The sequence below is a fragment of the Podarcis vaucheri genome, assembly GCF_965113315.1.
Source record: "Podarcis vaucheri genome assembly, chromosome: 1".
Lineage (NCBI taxonomy): Eukaryota > Metazoa > Chordata > Lepidosauria > Squamata > Lacertidae > Podarcis > Podarcis vaucheri.
The window spans coordinates 128,587,550-128,601,333 of record NC_138759.1 but is presented as its reverse complement, the minus strand read 5'-3'; the positions used below and the strand labels follow the sequence as shown (position 1 = coordinate 128,601,333).

General features: G+C 40.2%; 2 protein-coding genes across 3 annotated transcripts in view; both read right to left on the bottom strand.

The window, feature by feature from the left end:
* FTCDNL1 (formiminotransferase cyclodeaminase N-terminal like) overlaps positions 1-13,784 on the bottom strand; it is a 415,186-nt gene that overhangs the window by 190,297 nt on the left and 211,105 nt on the right. The window lies entirely within an intron of this gene.
* The window catches only part of SATB2 (SATB homeobox 2), a 122,133-nt gene that overhangs the window by 88,161 nt on the left and 20,188 nt on the right, over positions 1-13,784 (bottom strand). For both annotated transcript variants that reach the window (XM_082238746.1, XM_082238747.1), the window contains exon 3: positions 6,443-6,619. In XM_082238746.1, coding sequence (XP_082094872.1) covers positions 6,443-6,619 — 177 coding nt within the window. The remainder of the gene's footprint in view (positions 1-6,442; positions 6,620-13,784) is intronic.

Here is a 13,784-nt window from a genome sequence, read left to right as displayed (position 1 = left end):
GTCAGTTGCTCGGCTTTAAGCTGCTCAAACACAAATACAGGAGGCCCGCAAGCTACACAGGGGTTATATTTGGGGGGGGGTCATGTGCAAAGGCAAAATTGGAGTCAGAAGGACCCGTGGAACCACCCCCCACATGACTATCCCTTTTTTTGCTGAGCTCTGGGAAGGTTGCAGAAGGCCTCTGGAAGGCTCACAGGAGCATCCCACAGTCTTCAAGAAGCTTATGCGACCTTCCCAGTGCCCAGTAAGCAAGGTGGAGGAGAGTTTTAAAACTCTGCGGTAGGGAAACACAGTGCATAAAGAGCTTTTTAAGCCCTCCACCTTCCTTACCGAACTCTGGGAAGGTCACACAAGATTTTTGACAGCCCCCTCCAACTGTTTCCCTCAGCTCACCATTTATTTATTTACCGTATGTTTCTGTGTATGTTTTTTTCCTAAAAAATAATGTCTAGAATTTGGGGGCATCTTATACATGGGAGCTATCTCCCCTTATTTTCTTAAATCGGAGCCTCCCAAAATAGGAGGCATCTTATACACGGGGGCGTCTTATAGACAGAAAAATACGGTATGTATTTTTCCACCACCCGTACAAAGCTACAATCATGTAAGTCAATCACACATAAATTGCCGGTTTATTGTGAGTCTCTAATCCTATACACACTTATCTGGCTGGGATCAAGTCCCACTGAAGTCAATGCAGCTGACTTCTAAATAGGATTGCAGTGTGAATTACTTATACTACTCAGGTGTATGCAGGATAGGAAAAAATATTTTTTCTTAGTTGAGAAAACTTTATAATTATTAAATAATAAATTCAACTTAAATATTGTCTTTTACTAAATTTATAAAAAAGGCCCAAAATTGTCTAAGCAGTGTACATATATTAGAAGATAAGATAGTTCCTACCAGCAGGGTCACAGTCTAATAAACAGAAAATCCAAAAGGAAAAGGGAATGGGGAAGGAAGAGGGACACAAGCACTGAAGCTGCTGCTCCTTTGCTGGCCAATGGTTGGGGCTATAACAAAGATCTTGTAAACAGCGCATGAATAATCAAAGATACTTCAACAAGAATTTATTTTAACATTACAAACTGATTTTATGATAAAGAAAAAGTCACAACTTAAAATTTTCTCTTCTGCACCAACAAATACATAGATGTCAAGTATAATCTTGCGGTAAAATAGATACAAGGACACCTGAAACATTCCATGAGGCTGAATGGGAACTTATGAGATTGTTTATAAATGGCTCTATGATTTTTCCTGAAATGATTTTCTATCTTTGTTTGACCATCAACAACTCTGGTTGTGCTGGGAAACAGAAGTGGGTATATGTGCTACTGAAGAGTGACTGAGTGTTTTTAAACCATTACTTGACTAGACAGGATGTTAATAAAGGTGACTCTTCAATCAGTGTTCATTTGATACTAAAATGAAAACAGTGTAAACAAAAATAAAGGGATTTAACAACAGTACCCTTGTTGATCTGGGGGGGAGGGATCCCTGCTCTATCAACTGCTTGCATTACATGGTTAACACTTGAGATATAATTTCCAGAGAGCAAAGTTTATTATGGCAAGAGCTTTCATAGACTAGACTTCATTTGCATCTGATAAAGTGAATTCTAACAAAGTTATAATGTCATAGGCTTTCATGGATTAGTCTTTCAGATGCCACTTGAGATACAATTTCTTTATCCAGGCTCCGGTCGTAGTGTTATTGTGTAAATAAAAATGACTGCAGTATGCTGAAGCACTCACACATTTTTTCCCAGACTTATTCTCCATCTCTCAGATTCTCTTTACTGTACATGAACAATTATCCAAAGACATTGAGCTCTTTGCTATCGCAAAATCGGGGCGGGGTGGGGGTAGCTGTGGCTCTCCAGCTGTTGTCGAACTCCAATGGCCCCAGACAGCACGATCAATTATCAGGTACTGTATATAGAAGCTGTAGTCCAAGAACATCTGGAGGGACACAGGCTCCCCATTCCTGGGCTGGATTGTAGGAAACTGTGGTTCCAATGCCAGTTCAGGGCATTTTTTCTAAGCAGCTATAACAGGATGAAAAGGAAAATGGTGTGAAGTTTAACCCTTCACCCTAACACTGGGAGGAAGGAGAATATAACATAAAGACATACAAAATAATCTAAGAAATAAAATATACAAATGTAGCCCCATGAAAACATTTCATGCTTTATTTTGCTCCTTTCTTCTTATATTATTACATTACAGCCTATCTCTCTTCCCCCTCCCTATTAAAATGGGGTAAATGGATGAAAAATCTGGTATATCAAAATACAATGTTTCCTTCTGTTTCTTAATTTTAATTTTAAAATCTTGTCTTTCTATTTATAAATGTGAATGCATAAAAAACCCCACACAGTCAGGGGAAAGTGAGCCAGGGCATAAAGAAGATGCATTAATCCCCTTTCAGCTTCCTTCTTTACCCCACACCTCACTCCAGTCCAACGAAGGAGATCTGCATTGGAAATTGACATCCAAGTGCTGATCTCTTTAGCTGGATCAGGAACGGGCTAAAACGGGATGCATATCTAAATATGCATCCAAGCAGAGATGTTTATCCATTGAAAATACTGTAATGTGATTAGAGAGCATCTGCACTCAAATGCACATTGGAGTGTGTATCCAGTTTATGCCCTCTCACTTCTGACCCACCCATGTCCTTGAAAGCCTGATTCTACATGCATGGACCAGCTTCATGGACCAGAGTACACAGCTCCATGGACAACCACTGCGGTCCCTCTTCTCAGGGGAGAAGCAGGGGGTTTATCATGTATTCAGTGTGTAGCCTGCAAGACGTTCTCAACAGCTGTATGTACTACTTGCATATACAGGGTGAGTCTTTTAAAAAAGGCCCTGTGGAACATGTGTATTCTGTATCCACGGGGCCTCTTTTAAAGGACTCACCCTGTATAACCTTTGTATGTGACAGCCTGCATCAGTAGATAATGATAATTCCTATTCAGATGTGTCTTCCATCCAGGAATTTCATAATATGTGAAGCAGACTTTCCTACAGAGATAGACACAATTGCTTGGGATAGCAAAAACTCTTCACTGAGTCACTTAAATCCACATTTAATTTCTGCCTAGATAGAAACATCAGACACTTGACCTTAAACATTCCCATTAGTACTGTCTGAATAGCTATATTATCCTTTACCTGCAGGCAAGTAGAACAAAAATCAGGACACCCCTCCAAGAGGTGAAGGTGCCAGTCTCACTCACACTGCCAAGTCCGCCACAACTTCCCACCGAACTATTGGATCCTCTCCCCTGCACCATTCAAATTCTGTCTATTGAGACATCTAAACTGTCAATGGAGACATTTCCTGTCAGTGGTGATAGCTCAGAGGCAATGTAGGAATATAGGAAAAGCCTTATACTGCGTCATACCATTGGTCCATCTCATTCAGTACTGTCTATCTTGACTGGCAGGGGCTCTCCAGAATTTCAGACTAAAGTCTTGCCCACCCCAATCTAGAGACGCCAAGGACGGACACAAACATGAACTCAGTTATTGAGAACCTTTCCCCAATACACTCATAAATACCAGATATTGGTGAAAATCAACATGGGAATATTGTTGACCTCATCTTCTGCTTGTAAACTTCCCAGAGAGATGTTTGGCACCAGCCTACCAGAAACTGCCTTCTGGGAAAGACTGAGACAAGCAGTTTGCCTATGACCACAAACCAAGTATCAAAACTGAAATATCTCCCCTTCTTAACCCAGCAGCTCAGTCATATCACCTGAGTTTCTATTCTCTCAACTCCACACCTCATTCAAAAAAAGGTACTGAAATTTCGAAAGGCATTTGTCCATGGAAAAAATAGCATACAGTCCATTTGCAGATAGATGGTGGGTTGGAAAGTCAGCTTATATGGTAAGCAAATTCTGCAGAAACTCACAGCAGTTGACTGTATAGATGCTTCACAGAGGATGGCTAGAAGTAAAATGTTTTTTATAGTGTGATGTGGTGGCAACTACTAACATTAGGCCCCAGACTAAAATGTAGCATTTTGCCTTACCTCCAAGTATTTTTTCTAAGTCACTCCAATGTGCGTAGAAGCATCTGGATTAACACAGAGCAGTCTCTGGACCATGACAGATACAAAATATGCAAGCCAAGAAAATAAATGTTTAACCTGTTAGCCTAGCTACTGTTTCCTAAGGATGAAACAGGCAGTAGCCTATTTGAGTCAATCTCTCTTCCTCCACATGAGTTCCCATATACTTCCCCTAGTGAAATGCTCAGCAAGTGTGTGGGTCAGTGAATGAAGCTGCATGCCTCCATAAAGCACCCTTTCCTGGGATCTCCTTCTCTTTGTAGATGCCAAGAATGATGCCTTGGCTGCTTAATTCAGAATGTTCCACATGTTAGCTCACAACATGTTAAGCAACTGTGTTAACCAAGATGGATAGTGCTGTCAAAGAGGAAGCTGGTTCAGCATGACAGAAGCAGTGGGATATAGTGACCTTTATATTCAAAAAGAAATGTCCTTAAAATGGCATGAAGTGGTTCTTTTAAAACACTTTTCTTGCTTTTTATGTTTGGTAACTGAGTGCAACATTGCTAGACTATTACTACACATACGCTTTATTTCCAGTTAGACCCTTAAGCTCGCTCATAAAGCTGGTGATGATTCATATTCTTTATCACACTGCTTTGATTTTTTAAAATCATTCAAAATTCTGTTTTATTAGTAGTCCATGTTCTAGGATACCTAGATTTTATTGACAACTGAAACTCTTACAGAATATATCCAAATTTGTCAGGGGCATTTTTAAAGTAAATAATGAAAATACTAGTTTGTGCCCCAAAAGTATTTAAAAACCACTTGTGGTCCAATTCTAACCAGCTTTGCTAAGCAAGAATGCCTACTGAATTAAGTGAAATTAATTTGCAAGTAAACATGCTTAGAATCACAGCCTTAAATTAGTATAACTGCAAACCATCCAAATTATCAAAAAATTATCAAATTATCAAACCATCCAAATTTATCAAAAAAAAAAAAGCAAAGACCAATGATTTTTCTTGACTCAAGAAGTATCATTCCACTCCTTTATAAAGAATCTACTAAAATGCAGAGATAAATAATTTCAGCAACTTCCTCTTTTTAGGGTGGGGTGATGCTGGTTAGGACTTCAACATTTCAGCTGCAATCCTAAAAAGTAGAGTAAGTCCCGTTGGACAAAATGGGACTTACCGCTAAATATACATGTAGATGATTGTACTGTTAAATGATTAATCATTTAGATTAACTGAATAAACAGTACCTATGGTCTACAAAAAAGGTACTGTGAATAAATTGGGTAGCAGACTTTTAAAATATATATTAAAGTACTTCTAAAGCTACAGATTAAAATAAACATTTTCTCTTTTCTCACTCATAGAAGGCAATGTATTTTCTAATAGGATGCCGGCTATAATACACCTATACATCGTCTAAAAACTAAGTATGCTTCTTGTCATTGTTTTCACTCATTCAATTTATGTAAATTTAATGAGTAATCAACTAAAGCTCATGTGAACAACCAAGATTTCTTTAACTGGGTGACAGATCAGAGAGAGAGAGAGAGAGAGAAAAGACATCTAAAACTGTAAGAGAATGTTCAGCTTCTCTCCAGGTAAACCCATATGCTGAAAACAAAAGGCACGTCACGCTGCATAACACATAAGGTTCAAAACATTCATCGGTTACAACAATTAATATATTCAGTTCTGGACTGTAAGCTTAAAAGTTAGGCTTTGTTTTTTAATCATTTTTTCCTTCATAGAAAGGTCTCTCAAATCTAGCATTTTTATAATCAAAATCTAACCAGACAACTGAAGCAAATTTCCTTAATTTGTCTCACTAATTGTTAGGAAACAATTAGTTATAAAATTTCTATTGGAGGAAGAAATTATTGTTGTTATAAAGTCTTTATATTTATCAGGAACATCTGCTAATGGCTTGGTCTGCATATCATATAAAGCCAAACTTTGGCTTAGTGTGCATGTGTGGGCTCCTGAAGAGACACTCACAGTGACTTTACTCATTCCAGTCCTTTTTGCTGCCACCCCCAGCTAAGCCAAGATTTGGCTTAGCCTGGACCCATGGTGATGCCCTCTCCAAACTAACCACATGTTGTACCCAAGAACAAACGTTGGTTAACAGCTCATGGTTAGATTGCAGGGAGCTTAACCATGAGCCTGGGTTAGGATGACAAACTAAGCCAAATGCTGGCATAGCTGAGCTTGGCACAGCAGCAAAAAGGAGCAAAGTGGCTTTTGTTCAATGGGATTTCCTCCATGTAATGTAAGCAGGTTTAAGGTTTACTATTAGCTTCCTTATTTGCCTTTAGAATACATCCTGAGACTATGGAAGAACTTACTGCATGCTAGTGACTAAACAATCAAATACTTTTATGCAGTACCTTGTGCCTGAGCAGCAGAGCTGTGAGAATATCCAAGAGCCAGGAGTGCTGTCTCCACCAGCTGACTAAAAAGCACATCTTTGCGAACCAGAACAAACTCTGCATGTTCTTCTCGGTTATCATATTCGAGAGAAGTGTCCAGCTGCTCCACCACACAAAAGACAGGAATCATCAAACCTGGAGGGGAAAAGATGGTTGAATCCACAATTAGAGACCATAGCTATTGGATCAGACCAAAACTCCAGGTAATCCAGAATCCTAGATGCCTTTGGGAGGCCTACAAGCAAGTCCTAAAGGAACAGCCCTCCCTTGCTGTACACCCAGAAGCACCGAGGTTTCAGAAGTGCACTGCCTCTTAACAGTGGAATTTCCACTTAGCTAGCAGACCTAATATCAATGGATTTGTCTAACCATTTAAAAAAGCAATCTAAGCTAGTGTTCATCACCAAATTGAAATAGTCTTATTCCACCTCTCAATCAAGGACTCCCAAGGCAGCTAAAAACATTTTTATACATATCTATTAAAATTATACAAAAGGAGAACAACAAACAAGAAATCAGTTCAAACAGCCGTAAGATCAAATTTCATTAAAATCTAGAAAGAATAGAAATGTTTTAAAGTGTTGGTTAGAAGCAGCTAGGATGGGCACTTGACAAACCAATAGGGGTGGGAAGCTCCAAAGATACAAAGGTACAACAATTGAGAAGACTACATTGCCACCTTCAAAAAGACAGAGACACTCTGAGGAGCACCTTCCAAGAGGGTCTGAACAGTCAAGTAGGCTTATAGGGAACCAGGTGGTTTTTCAAGTACACAAGGCCAAGCTTATAGGAGTCACCACCACAGAATAACTGTGAACTACAAGAAATTGTTCTTTTTCTCTCTTTGCTAACAAAGCACACACAAAAATCCTTCAACATTTATTAAAGATTAATAAATAGATTATGAAAAGGTCTTCAGAAGGAGATTATGTCATTGAGTTGTTTCAAATAAATCATCAAGCACATTATACTGTAATCATTATCACTTTGCTCTAACCACTAACTTCCTAGGTCCAGTTTACCATAAATCAAGTATATTATTCATCATGTCTATAGTTTTTAATTGTGTAAAAGTGCTTTTCAATCCTGAAAAACTCATCTTCAGAACAATCCAATTATATACACCACTAATTTTCCTATTTTACATATAGGGAATTAAAACTGAATTAGCTAAAAATACCCACAAAATATATTCCTGAAACAGGACATGAGCTCAGGCTTTCCAATGCCTTAACGCAGGAATTAGCAACTGGTACCCAGGGCCAGTCAGAACTTGTGTCACCCCAGGGCATCTGTGTCTGGCAGCAGCTACAGCAAACAGATATTTTAAAATTTCCCACATTAACCCCAATAAAGCACTTGTAGGGAATTTAAATGGTTGTCTATTCTTGCTGTCACCAAGTAACTACACAGCCAGGAGCTCGCCAGGATCAGAAGGGACCCACCAGAGGTTATTTTGTTAAGCGATCTCCCAGCCTTGAGCATAGGCCTGCACAGCATAAGGTGCACGGCCAACTGCAGTCTCCTCTTTGACATTTGCTGCCTCCTAAGGAATTCCAACTACCCATGGTTTGCTGTTGTTTCCCACCTCTTTCTAGAAATATATAAGCTCTCCCAAGCCCATAAAAACCTGGAAATATAAGAATGTCTGCATCACTATATTTGCATTGCTTCTCCTCTCACTGGATTCAATGGCTCCTCCTGAAGTTGGCACCAGTTTTTTTCCAGTTTGTTGCAGTCAACTATGCTGCAAAACCCACATGTATCTCAGGCACTGAGGTACATCTGAGAGAGCAAGTCTTGTGTAGTGCTGCCACCAAACTTAGAGAGAAGAAGCAGAAATAGTGGAGAACACACAGAACAAGATGACTAGAAAAGGTGTACTGAAAAAAGGGATGAGGAAAGAAAGAAAGCACTCTAGCATGTAAAGAGAGTTGGATAACAGAGCAAATGAAGGGGGGATAGGCAGAAAAAAGGAGGTAAACAGAGAATGGGCTGAACACATAACACAATGGCAGCACAACTTACATGTGCTGGAACAAAATGAAGTAAAGCCTCAGGCTTACACACTTTCCCCGCTCTTCTCATCCTCCCACAGATCTGGGAAAGACTGGGTCAGTGTTTCATTCCACTTTCCCCCCATCTGAGCTTGCGGTGGTTTATCACAAACACTGGTCAGTTTCTAAACAAGAAATTTCCTGCCATGCATTATAAAGCTTGATCAATTGTTCCCTTACTTCTGTTGCATGAAGATATACTGTAGCTTCATGCTAGTAAAATGGTCAGTGAAAAATATTGATCCATGAGATGCTACCTTCATTTGGAATGGAGAGGCTAACAATGCTGATTCGAGAACCTCACAAGAAGAGCAATTAATTAGGCAACGCTCCTTTGTTCGGTCATTGCAATATATCATATTTGTACTCCCACCTTTAGCCCTATGGCATGAGAGGTTGCCTGCTGTCCTAATTCAGTATGAAAATCAGCAGATGAAAGTAGGCAACAACATAATTATTTCTTGCCAGATTAAAATCTATTTCAAAATAAATACGTTTTGCACTCTAACAAGTGTCACTTACTCCCATACAAAAGCTTGGTTCATTCTAATAGTGCAGTATTACAGCAAGTGAAGCCCATCAAAATTATTAAAAATTGGGATCATATGATGATGTAGTAAATATTTTTTGTTAGCCCTCCCACATCCAGGAAAAAAGTTTTAAAAACAGGGGAAGGAAAAGTAATTTATCTAGAAAACAAATATTTTCCTATTATAGTAAAGGTAAAGGGACCCCTGACCATTAGGTCCAGTCGCGGACGACTCTGGGGTTGCGGCACTCATCTCGCTTTATTGGCCGAGGGAGCCGGCGTACAGCTTCTGGGTCATGTGGTCTGCATGACTAAGCCGCTTCTGGCGAACCAGAGCAGTGCACAGAAACGCCATTTACTTTCCCGCCGGAGCAGTACCTATTTATCTACTTGCACTTTGACGTGCTTTCGAACTGCTAGGTTGGCAGGAGCAGTGACCGAGCAATGGGAGCTCACCCCGTTGTGAGGATTCAAACCGCCGACCTTCTCATCGGCAAGCCCTAGGCTCTGTGGTCCCTTTTCCTATTATAAAAAAGGCCAAATTTTACATATGAGGATGTAATCCAGCCAAAGTTAGCTTTTAACAGAGGACAACAGGAGAGAAAGTTAAGCATATCTCTAGCTCTCCCACTAAAATCAACAGAACTTAAATATGCTTAACATTGGCATGATCTTATTGAGTAATTCTATGTAGTTGTGCTCTCCAAGTGTTACTAGAATCAACCCTTTCCCTTTATAATTAATTCAACAAAGCAGATTAGAAGAAACATAGTATCAGTAGCATGTCATCAACATAGTGCCTGAACATTGACATTCATCATGCATACAAAAAAAAAGATTAAGCTTTGCAGATTTACTTAGAATACATCTCACTAAGCTCAGTGAAACTTGCTTCTGAACAAACTTTAAATTCCACTTGCTTTTTCTTTTTGTGTCTCAAAACTTTACTGTACCTGATTAAATATAGTTTGTTATATATTTACTATGTTCTAGTCTACATCCCCTTTGCACAAAAAGTGAAAATTACTGGTTACTGCAGTATGAGTCTTGGGCTCATGTACTATCTACCCCCTCTCCTCTGGTGCAGTTGTGAGAAGATCAAAAGCTTCCATTTCCATTGCTATTTAATCACAGTTTAACATTATATTCAGAATATGCAGACCATAAAAATGGAATTCCAAACATTAAATGAGCACTGACTACATTTGCTCAGACTCATCATCAGGATGTTACCTTGTACCCAGTTACATCTGGGAAAGAGTCTAGAAACTAGATAAAAAGAATTGGTTCTCAGTACAAAGCCTGTCCCAGCTTCCTAATACATCAGTACTCTAATGGCCACTCAAATGAACTGGATTGTCCAAGCTCTACAGTACTTCAGATCCAGCAAACTTTTCACATCAGAGGCACCACCTTGTGAGGGCCATTGGGAGGGAGTCAGTGTTGCACACCTGACATCAGGACATTGGGAGGAGCTTGGGGAGGAGCTGAACGGGGGGGCACATGGCTTCAATGGCCGGCGGCTCCTCCTCCACCTCCTCCTGGCACTACCAGTAGAAGGCCACTTCCACTCTCCTTCTCCTCTTCAGGAGGAGGAGGAGGAGCCAGCCACTGGAGCCACACTGTGCTTGGCTGGCTCCACACGTCACCTCCACACTTTTTGGACATGGGGGGTGGCCCCCACAACAAAAATATTCAGGGGCCAAGAAGCCAGGACTGCAGAGGGCAACACAACTTTCCTTACTGGTGCTCAGAACACTGGCAGTCAGCTAGCACTAAGGGAGTTTCAAACTAGTGCTATCAGCAGGGACATTGACACGGCTGCCAAATTTATTGGTGCTGGTGCTGCCACAGTAGGAGTGGCTGGTTCTGGTGCTGGTATTGGAACAGTTTTCGGGAGTTTAATCGTTGGCTATGCCAGAAATCCTTCACTGAAGCAGCAGCTATTCTCATATGCTATTCTGGGATTTGCCCTGTCTGAAGCCATGGGTCTCTTCTGTCTGATGGTTGCTTTCTTGATCTTGTTTGCCATGTGAAGAGATCTGTGTGTAGCATTGGCATTAATGAACTACAATGTGATTCTGCGAACCTGGGTTCGAAAAATGTTTATCATGGAATGTATACTACTTCCAAAGCAGCTTAATTAAAGATGGTAACGAGTTAATAAAAATTAAAAAATACATATTCAGGGGGCCAAAAGGGATCCATCCCCAGGAGCTGATGCCCATTTCACATTTTTGTAACAGAAATTTTTGCTGTTACTATGTTGAACCCTATAGTTCTTGTACCTCCTGCCAACCTAGCAGTTCAAAAGCGCGTCAAAGTGCAAGTAGATAAATAGGTACCGCTCCGGCGGAAAGGTAAACAGCATTTCTGTGCGCTGCTGTGGTTTCACCAGAAGCGGCTTAGTCATGCTGGCCACATGACCCAGAAAAACAGTCTGCGGACAAATGCCAGCTCCCTCGGCCAGTAAAGCGAGATGTGCACCACAACCCCAGAGTTGTCCGCAACTGGACTTAACGGTCAGGGCTCCCTTTAACTTTACCTTTATAGTTCTGCACATTTACATTTAAATGTATGGACATTTCTCAGAACCACAAGAGAAAAGCTTGTAACTATAGAAGTTACACTTAGGTCTGTTGTTTTCTGTGGCTCCTAGCAGGGAGGAGGCACAGTCCTTCAGGGATGGAGAAGGAAATGGTTGGTTGAATGTCTGGCAGGGGTCTTTCACTGATCTGGGGGTGACTGCTACCCTACTGCTTTGCCTTCTCAAATCAGTTTGGGAGAAATAGACCTCAGGAAGGGCTGCTACCTAGTTTGAATGCTAATCCCAAGTGTATGGTTTCAGGAGAAGGTTGAAGAGGTCCTGACTGGTTCCTCTTCTACTCTTAGTCTTTCATTACTGACACAAACCACAGATCTCCACATGCAATTGTGAATAATAGTTTCTACACACACACCTACAGCAGTGATTATTAATGTTGCACTGACAGGAACCACAAGGAAGATAAGTTAAGACCCCCAAAAAGTACTTTGAGAAGTCTGACAGAAAAGATCTAGGAAGACATACAGCTTAGACAATCCAGTCCAAACAAACAAATGCAAAAGAGGAGGGTGTTTGTTTTGATTTTAAAAAGATTTGGAGTGTGTGTGTGTGTGTGTGCGCACACACACACACACACATACACACACACACACACACACACCCATTTCTAAAATTATGTTTAATACCAATATATGATAAATTTAAGACAAATACACAGCAGTGCAAATGTTTGCCTAAAGAGAAGAGATGTTAACAACAAGAATTTGTAACAGGGTCTCAGTTTGGAATAGAAGCAGAACCTGAACATGCCTTAACTAACACCACCACCACCACCATCACCAGTGTGGCTTCCTTAAATGCTTGCCCAAAAGCTTTCCTGATCTATCATAGGTGCCAACTCCCTGAAGCTCTGAGTGCCCGAGCACCCACAAAATTCCCCATGAAGGGGCCGGGCACCCACTCCTGTGATCTATTGATTAAGTTATCATTCCTTATCATTTTTCTCATAGGAATTCTGAAGGTCAAAATCATGTGTTTTCCATTAAATCACAGCTACCCTTTGCTCTAGAAATAAACAGCCAGAGATTGTACTGGCAGTCCACTGCAATGCTGGTCCACTTTTGACACATGACATTAGGGGTACCATCCCACATTAGTCCCACTGAACTCAGCATACTTCTGAGTAGTCATGGATAGGACTGCACTACACAACAACCATATATTACAAAATTATTTGGGTCAACAATCAGTAATATGAACTATTTATCAATTGGCAAATTAATATGGTTGTCATATTATTTGAGCAAGTTTCAAGTTGAAACAAATGCTATAGACTCTTCTGTCTATAAAAGCCAACACAAAAAGATAAGCACAAGCCAAAGGAAGATTGGGAGAGAATAGGAATAAAGGGGATACAACAGGCCCCGCATCCCAGGAAATGCTGATATTCCTGTTTTTTTTGGGGGGGATATAGTCATCTGGTGTCTAAACCAGAATCAGAGAGGGTAAAAGAACTGAATAACCTGCACTAAGTAGATAAGGGGCTGGAGGGGGCAATAGAGGGCATATAGAAACTTCTCAATACACCCTTAGAGCCTGTCATTCTCGCTGAATACATATAGGCCAGAGGTGAAGATGGAGAAATGACTGAGCAATGTAATCCTATGTGTCTAGGTGTTGTATCCACAGAGTCCAATGGGTTTGACAGAAGAGGCCTTGGCTTTAGTTGGAAGAATTGAGAAATACAGACATTAATGTAGTTGGCTACATTCAGGTTTTACTCTTTTTTAAAAAAAAAAATACACTTTCAGTGCAATTCTGTACATGTTTACTCAGAATTAAGCCACAATTCATTTAGTGGGACTTATTCCCAAATAAGTGAGTCTACAATTGTAACTTTAAGGTAACTGAAATGGGGGGAATATTTTTCTTTCTAGTATCTTTAGTGTATGCATAGTTATGAGAAGCAGCCAAAATCCAAGGCAAGTAATAATTCATTTTGTCCAGTAGCCTGATATTGCAGTCCTATTAACCTGGGAGTAAAGCTCATTTATCCAATGGGATTTGCTTTTTCTCCCTTTGGTTTTTTTTCTGTACTGTAAAAGTAAAGAAAAACACAAAACAACTCAGTAAGTACCAAAGCAAAATGGACAAAAAAAGGTAACACAA